Source organism: Orcinus orca, chromosome 11 (genome assembly GCF_937001465.1).
Source record: "Orcinus orca chromosome 11, mOrcOrc1.1, whole genome shotgun sequence".
NCBI lineage: Eukaryota > Metazoa > Chordata > Mammalia > Artiodactyla > Delphinidae > Orcinus > Orcinus orca.
The window spans coordinates 4,230,180-4,255,693 of NC_064569.1; the positions used below are offsets into that span (position 1 = coordinate 4,230,180).

A 25,514-nucleotide genomic window follows, 5' to 3' on the forward strand; every position below is an offset into this window, starting at 1 on the left:
CACCTGGATGTCAGAACAGGAAGGCACGCGTCCTCCAAGACTCAAGGGGAGCGATAGTGGCTGACCCCAGGCTTCCCGCCAGGGCCAGTCTGCACTCAGCTTGGGCTCAGAGCCTGCTCGCAACCTGGCAAGACCAAGGAACAGGTGATGAATGAGCACAGCAGGGACGCCTTACCTTCTGAGCGTCCCTCCGCCATCCACGTATTTGCCGATCACAGAGCCAGATCGCTGCTTCTGGCTTGCCTTGGAAGCAGCTGTGTTTGCCTTGGCTGCCTTGTCTTTCTGTAGAAACACAAAATGCCCTCAGATCCACGCCTACTGATTTGTCCCAACGTTGGAGCAGAAAAGGGCTCAATTCCCCCACCTCATAGTACAGGCTTCAAATAAAACTCTAAAGGAAGCAAGCGATGGCCTGGGCTCCCTGCGCGCTAGCCTTCACCCACTCTTCCCTTCTGCTGTCATCTCTCACCATAATTCCTCCATCTCCCATCTAATAAGCTAATCAAAGTTTCGAGCCTGGGGTCTGCCAGGTTACCCTCCCCAGGAGTAGTGATAATTTTCAAGAGGACAAGCTAAAGGTGGGATGCACAGGAAAAACATGTATGGGCAGAAAAAACCCTGTGCATCTTTAAATCACACACCTTCTTCAGTGGGGTTTCAATCCCTCTTTATTTCCAAACCCCCAGATAGGAGGAGCAATGAACCCAGAGCCTTGCCCACAGCTACGAAGCTAGGACAGGCTATTTCAGATCTTTTGTGGAAGTAGGCTGGCTGTAGGTAAATTGCTCACGTATCTGCAGTAGAGAGACTGGGTGGAGTGGGGGGCTTACACCTGCCTCGCCAGGGCTCCCCTGACAGATGTCTTCCAGATAAGGGGGGGTTAGATCACAGGAAGAATCTCTCATTAACCAGCCAGCCCCGTGGTTCCCAGGGATCCTTCCTGAAAGAAGGAGGGGCTGCAGTGCCCCAGGGCCCCCGCAGGTATGGCTGTGATCCCAGATTAATCTTTAATTGTGATTCGGCATGAACGTGATTTTATCCCTCTTTCTTCCATTTCCCACAAGGGTTCTTATTCCCTTAATTCCATTCCCTTCTCAAAGCAGAATGAGTTTGGCAGGTGAAGGGAAGCCAGGTCAAGGGATTAAGGTGATATTTGTTAGGAAGTTTTAAAATAAATTCGGTGTTACTTCTTAAACAATTATAACCGTTACCACCATCAAACAAACATGTGTAGGCTTAAGCCTTGCTCTGATAGTACACATAGGTGGGTGGCAGAGACGTGTTGCTGACAGCCAGTAGTAGAAAAGACATTGTGATGTACAAGGTCCCTAAAGGATCTGCACTTATAAACTAGGTTGCACCGAATCCGGGGCAAGCTAGTTGCCATGTACTGACCACATCTAGGGCACTGAACAGCTGAAAGTCCAGCGCAAGACCTTCCTTTCCAAGAGTTTTTCACACGCACAAAAATCCCTACAGTATGGAAAAAAGGATAGAGATTCTCTTTCCTCATGTGATAATGGGGGTCATGGCCCAAGGAGGCTAATGATTTGCCCGAGGACACACGTGAAATTCACCGCGCGATAATTCTGATAATCAGAATGTCACATCAATCCATCCTGCCTGCCTTTTTCTTCCCTTCACGGCTTCCACAGCTACGGTCTAAAGGGGAGGATGTTAGGGGAATGAGAAATCGTAGATTCTGTTTAACGCAGCCAGAAGTGAAATTCTTTAAATAAATACAGGATTTTCGTGCTATTTGGGAAAGTATGTAACTGTGGCACTCAGGGTCAGAGAAGCATCGGTCCCCATAGGGTAAAAAAATTGTACATAAAATCAACTATGTAAATGGTGAAATATACTTTTTTTTTTTTTTTTTTTTTTTTGCGGTACGCAGGTCTCTCGCCGCTGTGGCCTCTTGCGTTGCGGAGCACAGGCTCCGGACATGCAGGCTCAGTGGCCATGGCTCATGGGCCCAGCCGCTCCGTGGCATGTGGGATCTTCCCGGACCGGGGCACAAACCCGGGTCCCCTGCATCGGCAGGCGGACTCTCAACCACTGTGCCACCAGGGAAGCCCGAAATATACATTTTTAATTCTTTCTACGACAGTGTGTAAAAATGAATAATTTTCATCAAGCGATCAACATGTTAATGAAGAAAAAAACTGAGCATTTTGGTTTAAAAGTCATGGTGCCATTTCAACTGCACCGTCTCATGGATGGTACGATCATTTCTACATCCAAGAAATGTGGGACCCTCCCAAGTATCCTGGTCTCGTGATGCCAAGAGGAAAGTGTGTCACTTCACGGGAAATTAACACACTATGACCCTATAGGTCAATCTGAATTTTTACTATTTTCAAAAACTCTTATGCCACCGTCCTGCCCACACAAAGGAGTGACCAGATTCCAAGCCTCAGGATCTTCTTGGGCCAGTCCCAGCGCAGGTCTGGCTGCCACTGGACCGCAGTCTTCGTCTTCCCCCAGGGGAGGGGGCACTGGCCAATTACCTGAAAACATATGTCCCGTTCATCCCGAAGATGCTTGTTCCTTTCCCTGTGGATGGAAAAGGGGAATCTATTCAAACATGGGGCTTGCAGTCAACAGATCCAATAGCATTGGTTTGACGGTCAGATGGGTACAGAGGAAGGCCGGGCATGGAAGGCCCGGGGAGGGCGTGGAACCGCTTTCCTTAGTGATTGTGGCTAAGGGTAATTGTGTATAAGTCAGGTCAGAGGCAGGGGGATACACAGAATGGCCTTGTGACACCCAGGGCCCTTCAGGATCCTGCATTGGTCCATCTGATCACTAAGGGAGCCTTCCACAGAGCTGACCAGGTGTTCCAGCTCCACCTTGAACTTGCCGTGCCCCCCCCCCCAAACCTTTCATTCATGAGTGCATGTGTGGCTGCATGCCACACGTGTCTCCCTGAGCCCACACTGTGTGCCGGGCACTGCTCCAGCTGTCAGGGCTACACCAAGGAATGGAAGAAAAAGTTCCTGCCCCCAGGGCATTTGTATTTCATTGCTATTGAGAAAAATAAAGTGGGGAAGAAGTGGTATAAAGAGGGCCAGAGATGGAGGGTGGTCAGGGAAGGCCTCACTGAGGAGGTGGCATCTGAGCAGAGGCTTAAAGGGTGCGGAGGAGAGAGCCCAGCAGGGATGGGGGAGAGCGTCAGAGGCAGAGGGAACGGCAAGGGCAGGGACTGCGGTTGGGAGACACGTGGTGTGCATCCACTGGAACGGAAACGAGGGAGCGGATGCTCAGAGTGAGGTCAGAGGGAAGATGGGGGAGGTGGGGACTTGCCATCCCCTGCCTGTGGGCCACTGTCAGAACTCTGAATTTATCCCAATGAGATATGAAGCCATGGGGGGGGGGGTGCTTTGGCCGAGGAGTGTCCTGACCTGACTCGAGTTTTAAAAGGAGCCCTAGAAACGCTGGGCTAAGAGTGATGTGCTGGGGACAAGGATGGGGCCCTGAGAACTGGCCCATATTTTAAGCAACGTGGAGGTCATTGGTTCCACGTTCGGTGGAATAGGGGGAGAAAAAGCCTGGTGGAGGGTTGAGAATGCGAGGCTGGGAAAGGGAGACGGCCGAGTGTAAATGGAAACAACTCTTCGGGAAGTTGGGGAGCCACGCCTTCGTCTCTTGTCTCCTGGAGCATCTCCATGCAGAGGCTCCAATAGGCAAGGGAACGTTCTGCTCTGCACATGTGTCCTCTGTCCTTCGTGGCACGGCTCTGTAGCGACGGCCGCGCACCAGTCACCCAATTCTCCCAGGAAGCCTGCGACACAGGCATGTCCAGGTTGTTGACAACTGCTCAAGGTTGCACAGGTGCTGAGGGGCTGGGCTGAGTCTGGAACCAGATCCAGCTCCAAAGTGCACGTTCCTACAAGCGCCCTGAAACTGCTTCCATGTGCCCCCATTTCCCTTAGGACGGCAGCCCCTCGTCACTGGGTCACACCCCGGCCATGGTCCCGATCCCCCCCCAACAATTCCCGCTGTCCTCCCACCCCACCTGCTCCCAGCTCTCTCTGTCTCTCCCTGATGCCCATTTCCCCCGGCTCTCTGTCTCTACCCGGAGATCTCACTGTGGAGGAAGAGTCTGCTGTGGGCTCTCCCGCCACATCCGGGCTCTCCCCGGCTGGCTCGGGGACCAGGCGACAGCACAGCAAGGTTCAGGCTGGGATTCTGCACAGACGCTGGCCTCCATGAAAAAGACCCCCAAGTGTCGGCAGAGTGCTGCCTCGTCATCCTCCCCTGTGCCTTCACACTGAATCTGCCTCTGTATTTTTTTCTAAGTACAATAGAAAAAAGGGAAAAAACCCAACCAAACTCGTTCTTGTACATCTTATTCTCTGCCTTCACTAAAGCCTTCCTGAGAACCCACACCTTCTCTCACAGGGATTAAAACTTGGCCCCTAAGAACCACTTCCATCTCCCTGGCCTTTGGAATCACATCTTGAGGGAAACAAATCTGAAATGCATTCAGTTTGAAGAACTTTTCTATTTGGTGGCATCAAAGATGCCAGATGCAGTGATCTTACCTTGCTTTCAAATTAAAAAAAAAAAACAACCTAAAAACCTTCAAAAGGTACCCAATTCAAACCCACCTGAACTTTAAAAATCAGGACCCAAATTTCATCACTATTCCCCAAGAGGCGTTTGACAGGCAGCAAGTATAGTAACTTAGAAAGTTCAGAGGCAAATTGAACATTCCATTTACCCCACACCCGTTTGCGTTTGGTTGTTTTTGGGGGGGATAATCCAAACCAAACCAGTGAGCTTTGAATCTACAGGTAGTGTAACAGGCTGAGGACACTCCGAACGCCCTTCTTGCTGCTCTGTTTGTGACTCACTTACTCATTCAACAAACATGAACAGAACACGGCAGAGTAAAGAGCGCCAGCCAGCTGGGGACTCAACTCCGGCTCTGGCTGAGAGCGTCCGGGTCACTCTGGTAAATTACTCCATCTCTCTGATAGCAGCTTCCTTGATGGCTAACCCCTGTATTAACAGCTGCCCTACTTCCCAGGTTTTGTTGAAGATGAAGGAGATACTACCTCTGGCATGGACTAGACGCTCCATAAACTCAGTTCTCCTCCTACCTGAGCAAGTACCGTGCCAGGTACCAAGCAGGAGGAGGCAGCGCCTGCCTGCAGAGGTACAAACTGGAGAGGGGGCTGGGCACCTGTGTAAATGGACCAAACGTAATGGAGAGGTGGTGCTCAGGTGTCCAACAGTATGTTGGGGACCAGGGAAATGTGGGTGCTCCCTCAGCAGGCAGGGGAGACTCTGGGGGTGCCCCTTCCCACCCAAGGCTCTGGGATGCGGACGCACCTTAGGAAATCCAGCTGTTTCAGGAGCCCTGACTTCTCCCGCTGCAGACTCTCCGTGACGCGGTACACTTCCCTGCAGGGGATGCAAGATGGCAGTGATGAGTGACATGTGGCGGGAGGGGGTGCTACCAGGGCACGAGGCAGTGATGAAGTTGGACCCGGAAGGTGGTGCCTGGGCTGGCCTTCCTCTGGAGAGCACGGCCTCGTGCAGGCCTTATAGCCAGGTCTCACCAAGTCATCTCAGACACTCTATTTGGAAGGTGAAATGATCCCTGTTTTTTGGGTTTTTTTTTTGCGGTACGTGGGCCTCTCACTGTCGCGGCCTCTCCCGTTGCGGAGCACAGGCTCCGGACGCGCAGGCTCAGCGGCCATGGCTCACGGGCCCAGCCACTCCGCGGCATGTGGGATCTTCCCGGACCGGGGCACGAACCTGTGTTGCCTGCATTGGCAGGCGGACTCTCAACCACTGCGCCACCAGGGAAGCCCGATCCCTGTTTTATAGACACAGATAGTCAAGTAGGTTTGATAACTCTCCCTGGCAACCCAGGACTGAGCCAGGGTCCTAATCTAGACCCCCGACTCCCTGTCCCAAGGATACAGCTTGATGATAACTGCACTGTTTTCTCAGGCTCCCAGTGGTCCTGCCCCGCCCCCACCAGAGGTCAGGGAATCAGAATCAATACTCTTCTCCAGCCCAGCCTCGGAGGGTGAGAGCAGAGCTGGTGTTTCTCCCTCCCCCCGTCCCCCCCCATGCTGGTTTAGTTTGTATGCAGGAGCTATTGAAGACCTATCTTTCCTTCCCCACTTTCCCCCAACAGTCTCCAATCTGTTCCCGGAGATCTGGAATTTCCACTGTTGCACATTCATTTCTTTGACTAAAATTTCTTATCTCTAGCTACAAAGCAGAGATTTAATGTATCAATCATAATCCGTCATTTACATCACAGTGTGAGCGTGTCCACCATAGGAGTTTTGAGGAAGGGGAGAGAGAAGCTGAGACATACACAGCGTGGCTGGAGGGCAACGCAGGCTGCGAGGCAGGGGGCTGTGTGTGCCTTGTTTACATCTGTATCCTCGACACGGTGGCTGGCTTGGAGGTGCAGTCAACAAACAGCAGTGGGAAGAGAAAAAAGAGAGAGGGCTAAAGGAGGGGCAGGGAGGGCAGATGGCAGGGATGGAGGGAGGAAGAGAGCTGGAGGGGGAGGAGCGTTTAGGAGGAAGCCAGCACCACTCAGAGAAGAAAGGAAAAGAATAAAGCAGGGCTTCCCTGGTGGCGCAGTGGTTGAGAGTCCGCCTGCCGATGCAGGGGACATGGGTTCGTGCCCCGGTCCGGGAGGATCCCACGTGACGCGGAGCAGCTGGGCCCGTGAGCCATGGCTGCTGAGCCTGCGCGTCCGGAGCCTGTGGTCCGCAACGGGAGAGGCCACAGCAGTGAGAGGCCCGCGTACCGAAAAAAAAAAAAAAAAAGCAGAATGGGGTGATGTTGGAAAATAAACCTTGCTTAACTGCACAGTTCTGCTTCCGTCCTTCCCTCTGTGCTCTGCACCACAGTTCAGAGATTTTAAATCTCCCCCAAACTTACGGCAAAGGGTCCCGTATTTCCAAGCCACAGCCTAGTAAATGCGTCACTGCCACGGGCCGTCAGGGCTGCCTTGACTGTGCGCAGGCTGAGCTGCGTAAGGACGGTCCCCTGGCAAAGCCCATCCACGTCACCACGAGCTTGCTGGGGCCACAGGACTCGCAATCGCCTTATTCCTTGAGCGGTATCTGTGGGGTTTCCCCCTTTATAGCAGAATTATAAAGTCACTTCGAGACAGTAACAGACTGTCTCAAATACCAAGTTCACCTCAGACAGTGCTTATTCAGTAACAGAACTTCTCTGGCTCCTGCAGAGCTGCAAACTCCCAACATTTTATTACCAATTATATTTAATGTTAACTGGAGGGAAAACAATGTCTTCCCTATTATCCAACTTGGGTCCCTAAACGCCATCTGGGACTCTGCTCCGAAGGGCACCAGGTGAGCACAGCTGTCTGGTCGCAGCCTGGCGCCCTGGGAGCTCAGGTTACCTGCGTCGGGCTTTGGGGCTCCGCCACCCCCATCCCGGGTCCTGCTTCTTCCTGGGGCAGCCGAAAGCAGAGGGCTTTCCCCGCTGAGGACAGACACTCACACCGGAGACCTAACCTAATGGGTCCTCACAGTGTCTGACCGAGTGGCCAGTTCCTCCACAACCAAGAGGACCTCAGTCCAAGCCTCCTCTGGCCCTGCTTACAAGGCACCAGGGACCTTGGCACCGTGCACACACACACAACTACACACACATACGTGGTATGCATCGGTGCAAACCTACGTCTGTTTGTCTAGTAGCCACACATCTGTCTAAACATGCACACATATGTACATTCAGATAGATTTTTTGTGTTAACAAATAGAAAAGCATTTCTGCAAAAAAAAAGACACTTGGATATTTGACTAAAATGACCTTGAAAGTCCTTCTAACCTAGATGTTCCACAAGTTTATGTCTGGCTAACAGGTGAAGCGAAGGGCACAGAACTTGCCATTTTGCGGTGGTAACTGGTGAGAGGTTTCTGGCTGCTGGAGGGAAGGGCTGTTGGCTGGGTTTTTATGAGAAAGAAAGAAATATGGAGCGCTCTCCAAAGGATCCGTCAGTGGAAAATGCAGGCGAATGTAGAACTGTGTGTGCTGTCGCTTTGTAAAGAGTGTGTGTGTGTGTGTGTGAGTGTGTGTCTCTGTGTGTCTGTGCCTGTGTGTGTCTCTGTCTCTGTGTGTGTTCGTGTGTGTCTGAGTGTGTGTGTCTCTGAGTGTGTCTATGTGTCTGTGTATCTGTGTCTGTGTCTCTGAGTGTGTCTGTGTGTGTGTGTCTGTGTGTGGGGGGGGGGTCTGTGTGTGTGCGTGTGTCTGCGTGTGTGTCTGAGTGTGTGTCTCTGTGTGAGTGTGTCTGTGTGAGTGTGTCTGTCTCTGTATCTGTGTCTGTGTCTCTGTGTGAGTGTGTGTGTCTGTGTATCTGTGTCTGTGTCTCTGAGTGTGTCTCTGTGTGTGTGTCTGTGTGTTTGTGTGGGGGGGGGTCTGTGTGTGTGCGTGGGTGTGTGTGTGTGTGCGTGTGTGGGTGTGTGTGTGTGCGCGCGCACATGTACAGAACACTCTGGAAGGAGCCAGGACTGGTGCCCTCTGGGTGACGGGAGGCTGGGAGTCAGGGGTGGGGGGCAAACCTCTTTCTGCCACATTTCGCGCCTTGTCATAAACCACCTCTCCCCCAGATACAAGTTAATTAACAAAATAGCGGTGTTGCCTTCCAGCCGACCTTCATCTTTATATTGTCTCCCCGGCTCAACTGCTCCTTCTTTATCTGATTTTAAAATCTAGTTCTCCTTCCTTGGGCATCTTCAGAGAACAGGAAAATTCATTTTGCCCATTCAGAACTCCAGCTGATACATGACAGGGTCTGTTGATCTAGAGGCCCACTCTCCCCCCTCCCAGCAGCATCCGGCAGCTGGACATCATCGGGGAAGCACAGGGTATCAGGAGGACAAGGCTCTGACCTTGTTTTCTGACACTAACTAGCTGGGTGGCTGCGGGTTGCTCACTACCCCTCTCTGAGCTTGTTTTCCATTTGTGAAATGAAGGGGTGGCTTCCAGCACAAAGGTCCTGTCGGCTCTGCTGGTCTGGGATCCTGCTCTATGGAGGACAAGCTAAGCCTCTCCCTGCCCTTCTCTCCGGGCCGCTCTGGACGACACACGCTCTCCCGGGCTCTAGCAGGTTCCCCAGCTGCACAGCTGCTGCAAGCTTCTTATTGAAACAAAGTCGCGAAGGTTCTGGACTCATTTATCTCTCCCTCCTAACCCTCCTTCCCTCTTTTTCAATTCCCAGCCTCCAGAGATTGTGTGTCTGGCTTGCTTAATTAAGATAAGACTTCAGAAAGATTTTAATCCTCACACTGTGATTCGTTGCGCCGGCTCCGGTGCTCATTTCCATTTGCGGTTCTCATGCCTGTGCCTTTCAGATGTTTGTCGCTTTCAGGACTTGATTGAATTTTAAGAGCCTGACTCCTTAATTCTGTATATAAAGTTAAGCACTGGTTGACCTGATCTCAACGGGGAGGGACCGATTTTGCTTGTTTACGATGAAATACACTGTCCTTCCACCGGGCATCCAAGCCTTGAATGGAGGGGTTGATGTTACTTTAAGTCAGCTGCTTGGGAAGACATATCTTTTGCAACTGGAGATGTCTTCCTAGGGTAAAACTCCAAATCCAAACACATCCCCTCCCTCTCACTCTAGATCCTTCCCAAACAGTACAGGACGTCACACGTGAGGCAGACAGCAGAACAATTTTTTTTTTTTTTTTTTTTGCGGTACGCGGGCCTCTCACTGCTGTGGCCTCTCCCGTTGCGGAGCACAGGCTCCGGACACGCAGGCTCAGCGGCCATGGCTCACGGGCCCAGCCGCTCCGCGGCATGTGGGATCTTCCCGGACGGGGGCACGAACCTGCGTCCCCTGCATCGGCAGGCGGACTCCCAACCATTGCGCCACCAGGGCAGCCCCAGCAGAACAATTTGATTTAGCTTGAGGCACCGACGACTGGCCAGCCGTCAGACGGAGTCAGGGCTTTTGAACAGAGAGTCAACACAGGTAAAACGTCAAGCATTGGTAAGACTGCCCTTATTTTGAAATCAGACTTCATACCTTCCCTCACCCAGGACCAGGCACCCAGGTTCTGCACAATGACTACATGAGTCCTCGAACAAACGAGTGAGTGAAGGGTGGCCAGTCCTGGTCCTGGGCACAGTTTCCTGGCTGACTCATTTGTCACTGTGGGGAGTCAGCAGCGTGTGTCCAGCACTTAGCATCTCAGGACAGGTACTTAACACTTCTGAACCTCAGTTTCCTCATCCATAAATTAGAGTTGATAATGGTACCTGGCACATCAGGGTGCTGAGAAGGTCAAATGAGATAATGTCAGATTTTCGACGTAAGTGAGGTACGCTGAGTGCCCAAGACAGTGTTGAAAGCACTGAGTAGCTTTCAACAAATGTTGCTGATGTGAATCCGCCAGTGAATGCACTGGTACATGGGTGAACAGATAAGCAAGTGAGATTCCGGGGCCTCAGAGAGCCCTTGTTCTCAAAGCCTAACACTCCTGAGACCGATTCCTCACTGACTTCTCTGGGTCAGGTGCAGACCCAGCCTTGGACTGTTCCCAGGGGCACCTCCATCCAGCAAGCTGAACCCAACGGCTGGATACCTAGTTTATCAGCAAACCAGTCCCCAGAGATGTGGGGCTGCCCACACAGGGCCCATACAGAGGAAGGCTGAAAAAGGAAGGAAAAGGAGGAAGGAAAAAAACGGGCAGAGCTGGGGTGAAGCGTCCAGGGCACCGTCACACGCCCTGTCGAACTACATGCTGACCTCGGAAGTCTTCCTGGCCCACCCTGTTCTCCCAGGTCTCCGAACCATGACAGTCAATGTCTGGTCGTTCCACTCCCTCAGAATTTTCCCCCAGACTGCCCCCTATTTGTTGGCTGGATAACGTCTTTCTAATCACATAATAGATTGTCTGAGAATGAGGCTGTACGTTTCTCATCAATCCTAGGGAGTGCTCGGCACAGAACTGGTCTGCTTCACAGTCTCAGAATCCTAGAAGGTTAGAAGAGGTCCCAGGGACCAAGGAGCCCCATCCCCATGTTATGAGCGAGGAGAAGGGCCTGGGGGGCGGGCTAACGCGCTCACAGCAGGGGACGGATCTGGAGGGCACAAGGGTGACACTCACATCTCCTTCTCCTGGTGGAGTTTTCGGGCCTCTTGCTGGAGGCTTTCCAGCTGCTGCTGGGCATCCTGCAGCTCCCAGGATGTCCGCTCCAACTCCCCGGCCAGCTCCTGGTTGGTGAGTTTCAGCTTGGTGTTCTCAGCCTTGGTTTCGTGCTTGTCGTTGTGCAGGGCGGTGCACTGGCCTTCCAGCTGGAAAGGAACGGGGGCGTTGTGCAGAGGGGAGCGATGAGCGAGCTCCGCCCCCCCATCAGGCTGGCCTTTCCCAGCCGCGCCTTGCTTCCTCCACCTGGTGGGCGGGAACCCATGCTACTGCCCCTCACTGCCCTCAAGCCTCAGTCAGCTTTGTCCTGCCCCTTAATGCACACGCACACACTTCTGGAGGCAGGAAGGATAAATTCAGTTTAATGAATGTGGCCAGTCAGCGAAGAAGGAAGCAACAACAAGGAATTGTGTGTGACTCTCAAGAGGCCCCTGAGTAATCAGGCAAGCATGCAGTAATTAAGTCGAGTGGCAATCATTCATTGGAGGGATAAATCTAATTGGTAAGAACTTAATGCATAATAGTGAAGAGGAAAGAGAGGAGGAGAAGCCAGGTACACTGTGCAGGGCGGGGGTGGGGGTGGGGGAGGGGAGGCAGCTGGCAGTGAGAGCGTCTTGCTGCAGGAGAGAAACCGAAATCTACAGGTTGGGTACTCAGAGGACTGGAACCGTCTCCAGCCTTAGCATGGGGGTGTCTTCAAGTGTATTTTAATGTGCTGCTAAAAATATCCCTTTCTATTCAAATGGAACCAATGTCTCTGCGTCTGTCCAGGGCTGGATGCCTTCCAGCACCAGACAAAACAAAACAGGAGGCCAAGCGGCATCCGGGCCTCTCTCTCCTACGAGCCCCTTGCTTTGGAGACGAGGCTGCGGGCGCGAGGTTTGCCTAGGTAACCCATCTCCCTGGGGTCCTGAGCCATGCACTCCCAGCCACAGTGGGTGGACCCTGGGACACCACCCAGCCTGTCTCTGGGGACTCAGGTGCACCAGGGGCGCATCTGGTGTCTGCATCCACCCTGCGGGGTGACGGGAACTGTCCCAAAGGAGGCTGACGCACCTTGTACGGGCACACAGGAAGACAGCTGGAGGCATCCCTGGCCCTCCTGGCAGGAAGACATCACAGTCTGCAGCCTCCCCCCAGATATCAGTGTCTGTGACCCCTGTACCACAGCATCCCCCTTATCTCTCATACAGGATGCAGGAAACAAAGTAACGATTTGGCATTCTGGCGGCTCCTGAGCATAATTATACCACGACGCCTGCGGAGGGTACTTGGGAGAATTCTTGGCAATTTTTTCCAAGTTAAACACCAGGCATTGGAGAGTAAAGGCTTTATCTTGGGATCACCTGTGATTTCAGATGCTCTCTTTTGTACAACTAAATGGTTCTTCTCAGATTTAAGAAAAAAAAGTCCTTAAGTGAATGGCAGGGAAAGCGGGCAAGCGCCAGAGGAGGGGATGGAGTGCAGGGCAGGTGCTCTGAGGACATGGACACGGACATACCCGCTTCTGCTTCTGGATGAGCCGCTCCAGTTCCTGCTCCTTGGAGAACAGCTTCCGTTCCAGCTCCTGACTGCACGCCTGGAACCTCTCCGTGTCCTGCCAAGCCAGGAAGAAGGACACGTGAGGCCCAGATGCACCGGGAGGGAGACTTTTTTCCCCCCACCTTGAACCTGCTCAACAGCAGGGAGGGGCCCGCCCATCCTTTGGGGTCTTCCCACAACATCCCAGGGCTTTGGTCACCTGCCTGCCCTGGCGGATGGAGAGTGTGCACGACGCCAGCTCCCACCACGTATGACATGTCGGATGACCGCCTCTCACGAGAGAGGCAGCGTCGGTTAGTGGGCGGGTACCGAACGGGGAACAGAACAGGGGCTGAGCTGGAATCTCAGGCCTCAGGCTCCTGTCTGTCCACTGGAAGATGGAATGTTCTTCCGGCTGGGATATTCTGTCCATGTTGGGCGCAGTCATTCAATCCTTGAAACTGCCCTCCCTCTGAAAACACAGGGGCCCCACTTCTTCCTCCTTCAGGCGGGTCTATGCCCTTGCTGTGTCCCCGCTGGGACGGAGGGCTCCCAAGCCCCTGGGGGGGGGGTCTCTCCCGTGAGCTCCACAGCCCCTCCCTCCTGCCCTAGAACCGGCCTTCCCCACTCAGGGATGCGGAGACCCCAGTGATGCAAGCGGGAAGGGGCCTGGTCGTGGGACAAAGAGGAAAGTGTGTGGCTGGCAGGATGCCTGACACTCACCAGAGCCTGATCTGGTGTAAGGGCCCTGAGTGGGCAGCGGGAGACTTGGGGTCCAGCCCTTGCCTTGCCCAGCCTCCTGCTTTTTCCTTCCATGTCGCTGTTTCTTGGGAAACATGCTCTCTGCTTGTCCGAGGCATGGCCGCGGCGCAGGCCAGGTAGGAAGAGGAGAAAGCGTCACAGCCTCCATGTAACTCACCACAGGAGCCCCACGGGCTTTCCGTGCCGTGGAACGACACCTCCCCAAGGAGGACAGTGGTGAGACGCAGCCCTGGGGGCAGCCCTGCCTGGAAGCAGCAAGGTGAGGGGACAGCAGCCCCCGTCAAAGCCCAGGGCTCTTCCTCAGCCCCTCGTCTGGGGACGCCACCTCGTTCCTCAGCCCACTTTTTTTTTTTTTTTTTTTTGCGGTACGCGGGCCTCTCACTGCTGTGGCCTCTCCCATTGCAGAGCACAGGCTCAGCGGCCATGGCTCACGGGCCCAGCCTCTCTGCGGCATGTGGGATCTTCCCAGGCCGGGGCACGAACCCGTGTCCCCTGCATCGGCAGGCGGACTCCCAACCACTGCGCCACCAGGGAAGCCCTCTCTGCCCATTTTGGACAGGTCAGCGGGGCTCGGGGGGAGCCCGTGACCCTCCTCGTGTCAGCCACACCTGACGGTGGAGGCAGGGTATGACCAGGCAGCCTCTGCTCCCAACGTTTGCTGCAGGGAATCTTGTCCACCCCACTGGCTGGGGGTGGGGCGAGCAGCTCCAGGACCCCCAGCTGATGCCGGCAGCCCCACAAAGACCAGACGGAGTGTCTTCGCGGCCCTGCCGGGCACAGAGTGCTGAGGGGGTCACGGCCAGTGAGGTGCCGAGCGCCAAGCCCTGGCCGGAGGGTGCAGCCTCTCACGCTGTCGTGAACTGCGGACCACCAACCTCACACGGTGGCCAGGCCACGCCTGCGTGCCCGAAGGCTTCACAGCACGGCCGAACACGTGTTCACGGCCCCCACGCGTACGCAAACAGCATACATCGCAGCGCTGAGCCTAAAAGGCATTTGGGGCTCAGAGGCCTTGAGAAGGGAGAAGCCGGGCTGGGGGGTGGGGTGCGGCAGCGGGGTCAGAGCCCCCCAACTGGGGCAGATTTGCCCTGGAATTTCCACCCCCGCCCCGACCTCTTTCCATTCCAGTCCCCAGGCGTTGACCCACCTATTGCTTCTGGAAGCAGCATCTTTCCTTAGCTATGACCTTTGACTTGTAGTCATGGTGGGGGGGAGGGGGCCGAATGCCGCCCCCCCCCCGAACTCAGCCCCTCTGTGCACAAAGCCACTGGGGTAAAGGAAGCGGGTCTACTATTGCAGGGGATGCGGGGGGGGGGCGGGTAAGGCTGAGGCTCCCGGAAGCCCCCCCACCCCCGTAGCGTCTGCTCGTTGAGGAGATGCATGTTCTCTCTGCCTGTTCTGTTCGCCTTCACTAAGGCTGGAAGTCGGGGGAGGGCGGGGTCAGCCAGGATGCATTAGCGCTCTAAAAATGAAGGCGAGAAGGAGGTCTGGAAATACTGCCCAGCCTCCAGAGGGCTCTGGGTGGAGAACACAACCGGCTTTTTCTGGAAAGCATTCTGACGCCCTCAGCTGGAAGGGCATCTCTGATAAGAAACGGGGCCATGGTGTGGATAATGGGCAGCATGAAGTGAAACGCTGGTTTGGACCCACCTGCCTTAAGGAGCAGGGGAGCGATGTGACAGCGGCTCAGCAAGCCGGTGACGGGGTCTCTATGTTCAAAATTCATAGGTTGAAACTTAACCCCAAGGAGATGGCCCCAAGGAGGTGGGCTCTTTGGGAGGTGATTAGGTCATGAGGGCAGAGCCCACCAGAGTGGGATTAGTGCCCTTGTCCGATACCCCAGAGAGCCAGCTTGCCCACGTGAGGACAGAGAAGTTGGCAGCCTGCAACCCGGGACAGGGCTGTTACCTGAACCCGACCACGCTGGCACCCTGATCTTGGACTTCCGGCCTCCAAAGCCGTGAGAGATGAATATTTGTTGCTTATGAGCCACCCAGGTTATGATATTTTTGTAATGGCCCGAACTAAGACAGGGGGCCACCTTTCAAATCCAAGACGTTTCCGCTGAGAACCCAACAAGTGGATAATCCGAAAATGGATGAGAGGGCGTTTCCTGTAGCTCCGTCTGACGAATATGTTCCCCGAAAGGATCCTGCTTCGCCTGGAACAGGAAGGGATTTCACCAGTTCTGAGCTCCCAAGACAAACGGCGGGGCTTGGTGGAAGGCTAAGTGCCTGACTGAGAGCAGGAATGTGAGTTTCACATTTTCCCCCGTGGAATTCGAGAAGAGTGGCACTTGAGTTGTCTTGGGAATTAAAGTTTCTAGGTTTCCAAGGGGAAAGGATGGGAAGCATCGGCTCTAACGAGGGTCCCCTTAGGGGAGCTGCTGGGCGTGGAGTGGCACGGGCTGTCGCGTTCGTGCAGGCTTGCCGTGGAGGTCTCGGGAACAGCCAGCGTCGAGCCAGGCTTCAGGCTGCTTCAACTGGTAAAGCCCCTGCATCCTTCTCTGCATTGATTCCTCGTTCATTCATTCACTGATTCAACAGCTACTTGTTGAACGCCTGCCTGCTGTGCTCCAAGCACGGTGGAAGTGCTTAGGGTACATTAGCACGTAACAGGTAAAGATCCCTGCTCTTTGGGGCTTACATCTTAGTAGGACGAGACAGACCACAATCAATAAAAATAACCCGGGAAATTATATGCCATAGTTGAAGGTGACAACGGCCTTGAAAAAAATAAACAAAGCAGGGAAACAGGAAATCAACAGTGCCATGGGGCACTGCAATCTGAGATCCGGGGCTGGGGAGAGGGCATGCTCAGAGCAGGTGGTATTGCAGCCTGGCCCGCAGAGCCAAGCCCCGGGAACGGACTCTTGCCTTCAGGAGAAACTGCTCTTCCTCGCTTTTGATTTGCCGTTCCATCTCCTCGTAGAGGTGCTGGATCTCTTCATCATAGGCAGCACTTTTCCTGCACAGGTGACAAAAAGAGAGCGCAATGAGACGCCTTTATCCCCCAGTGGAGCTCTGGGTGGCGTGGGCGATCATGGCGGTCGGGTCAGCCAAGGCTGCAGGGTCAGCTCCCCGGGATCAGCTGACCACTGGGGCCCAGCAGGACCCTCTCATCCTCCTGTCTCCCAGCTGTCCCTCCCAGGCATCCCCGGCTCCACCTTCCTGTCCTCTGCTTTATCTCAGCACCAATCCACCCCGCCTCTGTGACACTCACCGTCCTATTGCCCACTGACCCCTATATGCTTGTTGACAGCATAAAGGTGTGCGCTGTGGGCTTCTTTTCTGCTTGGTTTCTTGGTGTATCTGTTTCCCACTTTGGGCGCTTTCTCTCTACCTGGTTCCATCAGCACCACCTGAACTGTACTCTCCTGGAAACTATGTGCTGAACTTTGCATGACCCTCATTTCTCATAGGATCTCAAAAGGTTCCAGGGTGGCGACCACCGCCACCATCACGACACCATCACGACACCCCTAGAAAGGAAGGGGGCCACACCTGTCCAAGGGCTCACCCATCTCGGCACAGGGCCATGGGAAGGGTGAGGCTGGGTAAGTGCTGATGGCAACAGTGACACGCTGGGTTCTCAGCGTCCCCTCCTACTCCGACGAGCCCCGCAGGACAGGAAGTACGTAGCTGGCCTCTCTGCTCCTACATGGAGATGAGGACAGACGCGGCTCTGGGGACAAGGTTTGTGGGTCACCCCGGGACGGCTCCTCTTTCTCTCCCAGTAATAGATCCTCCTTCAAGTACTCCCCCAAGTTCAAACGGGAAGCACCAGGTATTAGCATTCGAACCAAGACTGGAGACGATCACATGTGACATTCCCAGGGGGTTGCACCTCTACACCTCTTCTCTGACCGGGCATGGAAGGCCCTCTCTGCCCCTCGCTCCCTGCCCTCAGTCCTGTTAAGGAAACTCTAGGCTCCAGCAAGCAGGCTTACGTCATAGCTCTCCAGGGCTGTTTTGAACCTGCAATACTCTAGGCTCCAGCAGGCAGGCTTATGTCATAGCTCTCCAGGGCTGTTTTGAACCTGCAATATACACACCTACTGCCAATTCTGGCACCTGGCATTCTAAACTCAAATGCTGGCACTCCCTTGTTCTTTATTCAACGAAGGAGGCTTTTAAAATTGAACAAACAGCCCTGGTTCTCGGTTCTGAGAGGTACCAGAGAGATTTCGGAAGAAAACATCAAGGATAGGAAAGCATTCATTCCCCTGAGCCTTCCGTCATTCAAAGTCCCACCTCCCTGTAAGCCCAAGTCCCCCTGGGACTCCAGTCCAGCGCCAGGCCTCCCCCCCGCCCGAGGCTGCACCACAGCCCATAGGCTGCCCCTTCCTCACTCGCTACCTGTGCACCACAGGCTGCCATTTTGACTGGCATCCTTCCAGTTCCACAGAAACCACACAACTGACCCAGACGAGGGAACCGGTGTGGATCTGCACGGTCAAGGTCACTCACCTGTCTGAGTTCCCTTTCTTGGTTGTATCCCCAAGACCACAAACCCGACTCTGAGTGAGTATGGCACTGGCCCAGGGTGTGCTCAGCAAGAGGACGCAGCTCTCCAAGACTCCTCCAAGCCAAGGCTCTGTGTTCATCACTGGGCTTCCCGTCCCAGGAGTAACAAACGTCTTTCTGGTGAAGAGTGAGAACTCTCTTCTTGGTAAATGACAAATGTTTGGATTGTTACTTTGGTTCTTAGCTAGCCCATGACAATTACAAGAAAACCTTGGCAAGAAATAAGGAGTCGAGGCTCCTGCTGTTGCATAGGGACACCTCAGGGACAGAAATGATACAGTGGAAAGGAAATTTCAGAAACAGAGATGGTCTTCCCCTGGTGCCTGGAGTGATCTTCCTGTGCTGGAAGAAATTCCAATGCTACGAGGTAAACGGTATCCAGGAAAACTTTAGAGACAGTGATTCCAGCTATATAAGCACCAGGGAACTAATAAAGTGATATGAGAAAAACTTAAAAATGGATTTGACGCTGCTAAAGCAATACTAGTTACAGTCAGGCACATAAGCTGTGTACCGTTTAGGCCTAATAACCATGCAGAGCATTAATTCCACACTATCATTAAATGTGTTATATTAACTTGAAGTTTTATTGGATTAAATTAATAAACTCTATGCTTCTCGTGCTCACATGTCAGTCTGTTAGTCGTGAAGTAATTTTGCAAATTGCTACAAACAAACAAATGGGGGGAAGAGAGATGTAGCCTCTGAATGGCATCTGCTCCCAGCCCTCAACACGAAGGATGCGCCCACCACAAAGAAGTCCTGGGATGCAGGCGGGCATCCGCGATCCTGCGCCCACACTGGATCAGACATGGAGCTCCTTCTTTGCAGACGCTCTTGAACAAAACCGGCCAGCATCCCGGGAGGCTGCCGAGGCCTGAATGTCTTCAGAGGATGAGCCCTGACACAGGGCCGGACACCCGAGCCCCGGCGATGAGATCATTAAGGCGCTGTGCACACCACTCCCATCACCAAACCAGCTCAGAGGGCAGAAGACCTCCTCCGATCCCAAAGTAGCACCTGTACCCCCGGTTCCTCCCAGCATCATCTCGATGACCAAACGAGAGAGCAGGTGTGCAAGGTATTTGAACTGCAAAGTCCTAAATGGATGTAAGGGATTATTTATTATCGTAATTATTATCATGGGCTGCGGGGGGCAAGGGCTAACACTCCCCAAGGGGAGGAGGGTCTTTGTTTCAAGAATAAAAGGGTTGCTAGGTTTGGAAAGGGTCAGAAGCAATCAGCAAGATGGAGAACAGGAAGCTTAGTCAATCAAACCTCCCGTCGGAGCGAGATCCATTCAAGATGCAGGCTGTGTGTGAGCAGGGGCTACAGAGAAATTATTTTTCTGGGAGAAACAATGGCTAGAGACACTCTCAAAATACCTGGGCAGGGCTTCCCTGGTGGCGCAGTGGTTGAGAGTCCGCCTGCCGATGCAGGGGACGCGGGTTCGTGCCCCGATCCGGGAAGGTCCCACATGCCGCGGAGCGGCTGGGCCCGTGAGCCATGGCCGCTGAGCCTGCGCATCCGGAGCCTGTGCTCCGCAACGGGAGAGGCCACAACAGTGAGAGGCCCGCGTACCACCAAAAAAAAAAAAAAAAAACGATCTGGGCGTATGGCTTACGGTGCTCCAGCCGGGCTTACCATGTTCTGCCATCAGAGGAAAGAGGCAACGGATTATGTTTGCTTATTGTACACCCCTTTGTTGCCACTATTTCTAAAACCACTCAGATTGCCTGACGTACACAAACACAGACTTTGAAGTCTTCTCCATGAGTCCGTTCCAACGCACTGACGCCCTTCTCTGACCTCGGAGGACACCGTATGTCTTTATTTGAACATTTCAAAGTCCTGAACTACTCTTTCTTTTCGGTTTATGCTGTCTTCACTAGGTTACGAACACTCAGACATTGATGTCACCCACAGGGCCTGTGCTCAAAATGTTAATGCTGAAAATCTGTCAGAAATAAATTTAAGACTTTGGATACCAGACTCAGAAGTCCATGGGTGGACCACATGGCAGGAAATACCAGATTCCAGGGGAATTGAAGAATTTCGGGGTTGGAAGTCTTGTCTGATCCAACCACCTATTTTTCCAGTGTTAAAATCCTCACCACAGTATCTCCAGCAAGTATTTACCCAGACTGGGTTAGAACACCTCCAGGGAGAGGGAATGCCGGATCTCTAAGCAGCTCTTTCATCTATGGACTATTCTGGCTCATAGACATGTGTCTTTCTATGACCCTATCCTGCCTCTGTGTAATAACCCTTCATATATTTTAAAACAGCATTAAGACGTCAAGGAGTAGCCTTGGGTTGAGGTCATGCCTCTCCACTTCCTCCAGCCATGCCTCACATGGAATTTTTCTTTTGGAAGTCCCTTCACCATCCCCTTTACTCTTCTCTGGGGCTCTAATTGAGCTTTCTCAAGCCATAGAGTTGCAAACTGAATGCCCAGTGTATGAGGGCTGGTCGGTGCAGATTAGATCTCTCTTGCTCTAGTTGCTGCCTACCTATTCATGCAGCCTAAGAGCACATTCACTTTTCTGGGCAGTCACATCACATAGTTGATGAACGCTGAACCCATTTGTCGACTAAAACCTTGAAACTTGACGGCAGAGTGATGGTTTTTGTTTTAAAGATGGTGCGACTGAGGGACTTCCCTGGTGGCACAGCGGTTAAGAATCCACCTGCTAATGCAGAGGACGTGGGTTCAAGCCCTGGTCCTGGAAGATCCCATATGCCACGGAGCAACCAAGCCCACGAGCCACAACTACTGAGCCCATGTGCCACAACTACTGAAGCCCATGCACCTAGAGCTTGTGCTCCACAGCAAAGACAAGCCACCACAACGAGAAGCCCACTTGTTACAACTAGAGAAAGCCCATGCACAGCAACGAGACCCAAAGCAGCCAAAAATAAATTAATTAATTAATTTAAAAAACAAAGAAAAAGATGGTGTGACTGAATCATATCTCTCCCACCTTGTGCTTAGGCCATTGGTGTTTTGGATTTGGGCAAGATCTCAAATGTAATTCTGTTAGATTTTATGCCTGTTAGATTCAGTCCATCTTTCTCAACTGTCACTATCTTAATGGATCCCAACTGGGTGCCCAGTGTATTCAATGACCTTCCAAATTCTGTTGATACTTTAAGTTTTCAATCATAATGTAATCTAAATAACCTATAATGTTGGTTTTGATTATTTAATTTATCTGAGATTTACTTAGAAGAGCATTTTAGGGACTACCCTGGTGGTCCAGTGGTTAAGACTCCGAGCTCCCAGTGCAGGGGGCCTGGGTTTGATCCCTTGTCAGGGAACTAGATCCCGCATGCTGCAACTAAAGAGCCCCCATGCTGCAACTAAGGAGTCCACATGCCACAACTAAAGCTCCCGTGTGCCATGACGAAGATCCTGTGAAGCCAAATAAATAAAATAAATAAATATATTTTTAAAAAGAAAAAAAGGAAGAGCATTTTAAAAAATATATAAACTGTTGGTTTCTAGTTTTATTGTATTATAGTAAGAAACTTTATTGGTAAGGGATTACTTTTTGGAATCTATTAGCCTTTCCTTTGTATCCCCATATTGTCAATTTTTACATAAGTTCTATAACAAGAATGTGTATTCTACTGCAAGGCACACAACTCCCCATTCATCTCTTAAATCAAGCTTGCTGGTTGATGGTTTCAAACACTTTGTATATTTGATGTGCTTTTTTTCTTTGTTTGTTTGTTTGTTTGTTTTGCGGTCCACAGGCCTCTCACTGTTGTGGCCTCTCCCGTTGCGGAGCACAGGCTCTGGACGCGCAGGCTCAGCGGCCATGGCTCACGGGCCCAGCCGCTCTGCGGCATGTGGGATCTTCCCGGACCTGGGCACGAATCCGTGTCCCCTGCATCGGCAGGCGGACTCTCAACCACTGCGCCACCAGGGAAGCTCTGATGTGCTTTTTGCTTGACTGATATGTCAAATTTGAGATAAGTTTGTTGAAGTCTTTTAAACTTTTAAAACGCTTTTAAAGTCTTGTTTTTATCAAATTTTCTTTGTTTTTCTAAGTTTCTGCTTTTCGTGTTTTGCTGTGTTGTTTGGCACATACAGGTTTATATTTGTTGTATCTTCTCTATGGATGGACCTTTTTTTTTTATTACTACAAAATATTCTTCCATATCTCCCTTAATTCATGCCATTGGTAGACATGTTGAACACAAGAAGAACAGTGTGTACTAGAGCTCTCTGAGCTATCAATTAATTACATGCGAGCATAAATATGCAACCTGTCTTCTATTAACCACTCTGAAAACACTCCCTTCCCCCAGGGCAGTGTCTAATGATTTCATTCTATGATACCTATGCCTAGTTATTTTGAACAATATTATTGTTCAAATATTATTTGAACAGGGAGGAGGAGACAGAGAAGAGATAGATAAGAGAAGGGAGGGAGAGAGATGAGAGTTCTCAGGGGGGCGGGGGACATATGTGTGAAGGAGCCAGGAAGAGTGAGTAAGAGTCACGAGCACTAATTATTTATCCTCTCCCTTCTGTCTCACTATGATAGCTGCGGAGCCTCTCTTGTGTAGTCCAGGGTCGTGTAGGTCTTAACCCCCTGCTGACACCTACAGTGGGCTCAGAGTTCATTAGGGCCAGAGTGAGAAGTTCTCGGTTCAAATCCTGCTTTTGACATTTATAAGCTTTCTGGCCTTGGACGAGTCACATTACCTCAATGAGCTCGAGGTTTTCTGTATCTGGAAAACCAGATGGTAATACCTGTATTAGAAAGAAGTCATGTGTAAAAAATGGGTACCCATGAACTTATCTACAAAACAGAAATAGAGTTACAGATGGAGACAACAAACTTATGGTTACCAGGGGGTAAGGGGGGGAGGGATAAATTGGGAGATTGGGATTGACATATACACACCACATATATAAAATAGGTAACGAGTAAGGACCTACTGCATAGCACAGGGAGCTCTACTCAATACTCTGTAATGGCCCATATGGGGAAAGAATCTAAGAAAAGAGGGGATCTATGTACATGTACAACTGATTCACTTCGCTGTACACCTGAAACTAACACAACATTGTAAATCAGCTAGACGCCAATAAAAATATTTTGAAAAGAAAGAAATCATGTGGACTCAGTAAGATCATGCATGTGGAAGTGTCTAGCAGGCCCATGACGTCACCACCAGCATTAACAAGTACTGATTGACTACTTCATAAAACAACATTCTGGGCAACATAATTTAGACTTACCGAATGGTCTCTGCCCACCAGGAATTCAGCATTTACGAACTCCAAGTCTATGCGTAAGTGGCGTGGAGGAAAGGAACAGGCAGAAGGGGCCACACACCGCCCCACGGTGCCAACCCCCCCCCATGGTGCCTTCCTGAGCTCCAGCCGACATAATTCTGTGACCACACAGCCTTGGCGAGTTAAGTGGAGGAAGCGACCTGCTCCGGCAGTGGGGCAGGTGTAGAGTTATCAGGGGAAAAGTTAAGAAAGGCTGAGTCCAGAAAAGGGAGATTTTCAACAGTGGGGGGAAGGAGAACAATTATATACTGAGGATGCTGCAAGGGTAGTGATGGATTTGAAAAGGATGGAACCTACTGGAAGCCAGGGTGAGAGGCCCAGGTCTGACCTCGAGGATGCAATGCCACCCAGGACGTCTGACTGTGGTGGATGCCCCCTCTCAGAAGGATGACTGTGTGTGTGGGTGTGTAGTGTGCACGTGCATGGTATCAGGGGTACTGGAGATCTAAGGATGGGACACGTGGGAAGCAAAATGGGCTGGGAATAGTGACGCTCATGTCAATACAAGGCTTAGGTTCAAAGAGGCCTTCAGAGAGAATTTGCAGCGAGCAAGAACTTTCCTTGCCAGCCTCCCACAGGTACTGTGGAAATTAATTAAGCTTCACAAAGTGCACTGCACACAGAGAGTCAAGGTACCAGGCTAGAACAGAGCATTAATACTCAGTGCCACCGGGGTTCCAGCTAATGGCACACAGGCCGAGCCTTCCTGCTATAGAATATTACTTGGTCAACATATTTTTTTCCTGTTCCCTCTCTGCTTTGCCTTCACTTAGGAACAAAAGGGTCTCAGAAAGTCATCTGGTGCCGCCTCTAGGCTCTAGGCGGCGTGTGCTGAAATCATTCAAGGAAGAAAAGTAGCATCTTCCTTCCCTAAAGGAAAGGATAGTCTTAACCTTGGACAGAACAAATGGCATTCTTCTACAGTTCAGATAAATTTCAGAAGCTTGAACTCAAAGCAGAGCTTCAGAAACGGCCACTGGCCTTGGAGAGCAGTCGCTCCGATCTCATGTGTTTCCGTGTGGACCGACAGTGGTCTGATCCACGGGACTCTGGTTTGCAAAGCCTGGGGAAAGGCAGATGCAGAGAGAGGAAGAGTTCCCCTCCCATCACAGACAAGTGTCCTGTGTCCCATGTGAAGGAAGGAGGATCGGGGCAGTGCAAGCGGCCTGTGTGTGGTCACCTGGCTCCCTGGGCCAGAGCGGGGGAAGGATCCAGGCCTCGACTCCCACCCCATGTGCAATTACAGCACCGCACTGCCTTCCCACCATCCTCAGTTTTAAGACAAATATCATACGATATTATTTGTGGAATCTAAAAAAAAAAGATACAAAAGAACTTATTTACGAAACAGAAATAGAGTCACAGATGTAGAAAACATCTGGTTTCCAGGGGAGAAAGGGGTGGGGGATAAATTGGGATTGACATATACACACTACGATCTATAAAATGGATAACTGATAAGGACCTACTGGATAGCACAGGGAGCTCTACTCAATACTGTGTAATGACCTATATGGGAAAAGGATCTAAAAAAGAGGGGATCTATGTCTATGTACAACTGATTCACTTTGCTGTACACCTGAAACTAACACAACATTGTAAATCAGCTATACTCCAACAAAAATTTTTAAAAAAGAAAAAGAAGGAAAGAAAAGGAAAGAAAAGAAAAAACCCGACAACTCCAAACCTCTGCATAGGATTGTCAGCATCTAAATTCCATCTGGGGTCTGTCAATTGTGGAGTGAGCACGCCCTGGGGTGAGGAATGGGGCCGAATGTCTGGAGGTTGCCCCCTTTCCCGCGTCTCCCCCCCCGCCCCCGCCCCTCACGTTCTGATCACGGAGTGAAGACCCTGGGCCAGAAACATCTCAACGAGTCTGCTACTTGCCGGAGAAGAAAATGGAAGCAAGTTCAGCCTCCGCCAGCTTTGCCGTGGGGATGGGAACAGTCGTGAGGGCCTCAGACTCACCACTGCCCCCTGCCGCCTTCCCCACGCAACTGCGGTCTCCAGCTGCAAAGGGAGGCTCTTACTAGAAAAACCCAGTTAGGGTTCCCTTGTTCCCCTGAAATCAGTCTCTCTCAGTGAAATCAGTCTCTCTCGGTCTCTCTAATGCCTCTCTGTCTCTGTCTCTGTCTGTCCCTCTCTGTCTCACATGCACACTGCCCCACACGATTAGGGTAGAGGTGAATGAAAGGCAAACATAAGAGTTTGTAGAAAATTCTG

At 51.9% G+C, this 25,514-nt stretch overlaps 1 protein-coding gene across 4 annotated transcripts in view; it reads right to left on the reverse strand.

The window, feature by feature from the left end:
- CRACR2A (calcium release activated channel regulator 2A) overlaps positions 1-25,514 on the reverse strand; it is a 123,562-nt gene that overhangs the window by 32,945 nt on the left and 65,103 nt on the right. For all 4 annotated transcript variants that reach the window (XR_004476443.2, XM_004279012.4, XM_033404260.2 and 1 more), the window contains exons 7-12: positions 16,328-16,418; positions 12,670-12,765; positions 11,130-11,317; positions 5,341-5,412; positions 2,511-2,556; positions 176-282 (exon numbers count right to left, since the gene is read on the reverse strand). Coding sequence is in view for 3 of the 4 variants with exons in the window: in XM_004279012.4 (XP_004279060.1) it covers positions 176-282; positions 2,511-2,556; positions 5,341-5,412; positions 11,130-11,317; positions 12,670-12,765; positions 16,328-16,418 (600 nt within the window). In the remaining variant the exon portion in view is untranslated. The remainder of the gene's footprint in view (positions 1-175; positions 283-2,510; positions 2,557-5,340; positions 5,413-11,129; positions 11,318-12,669; positions 12,766-16,327; positions 16,419-25,514) is intronic.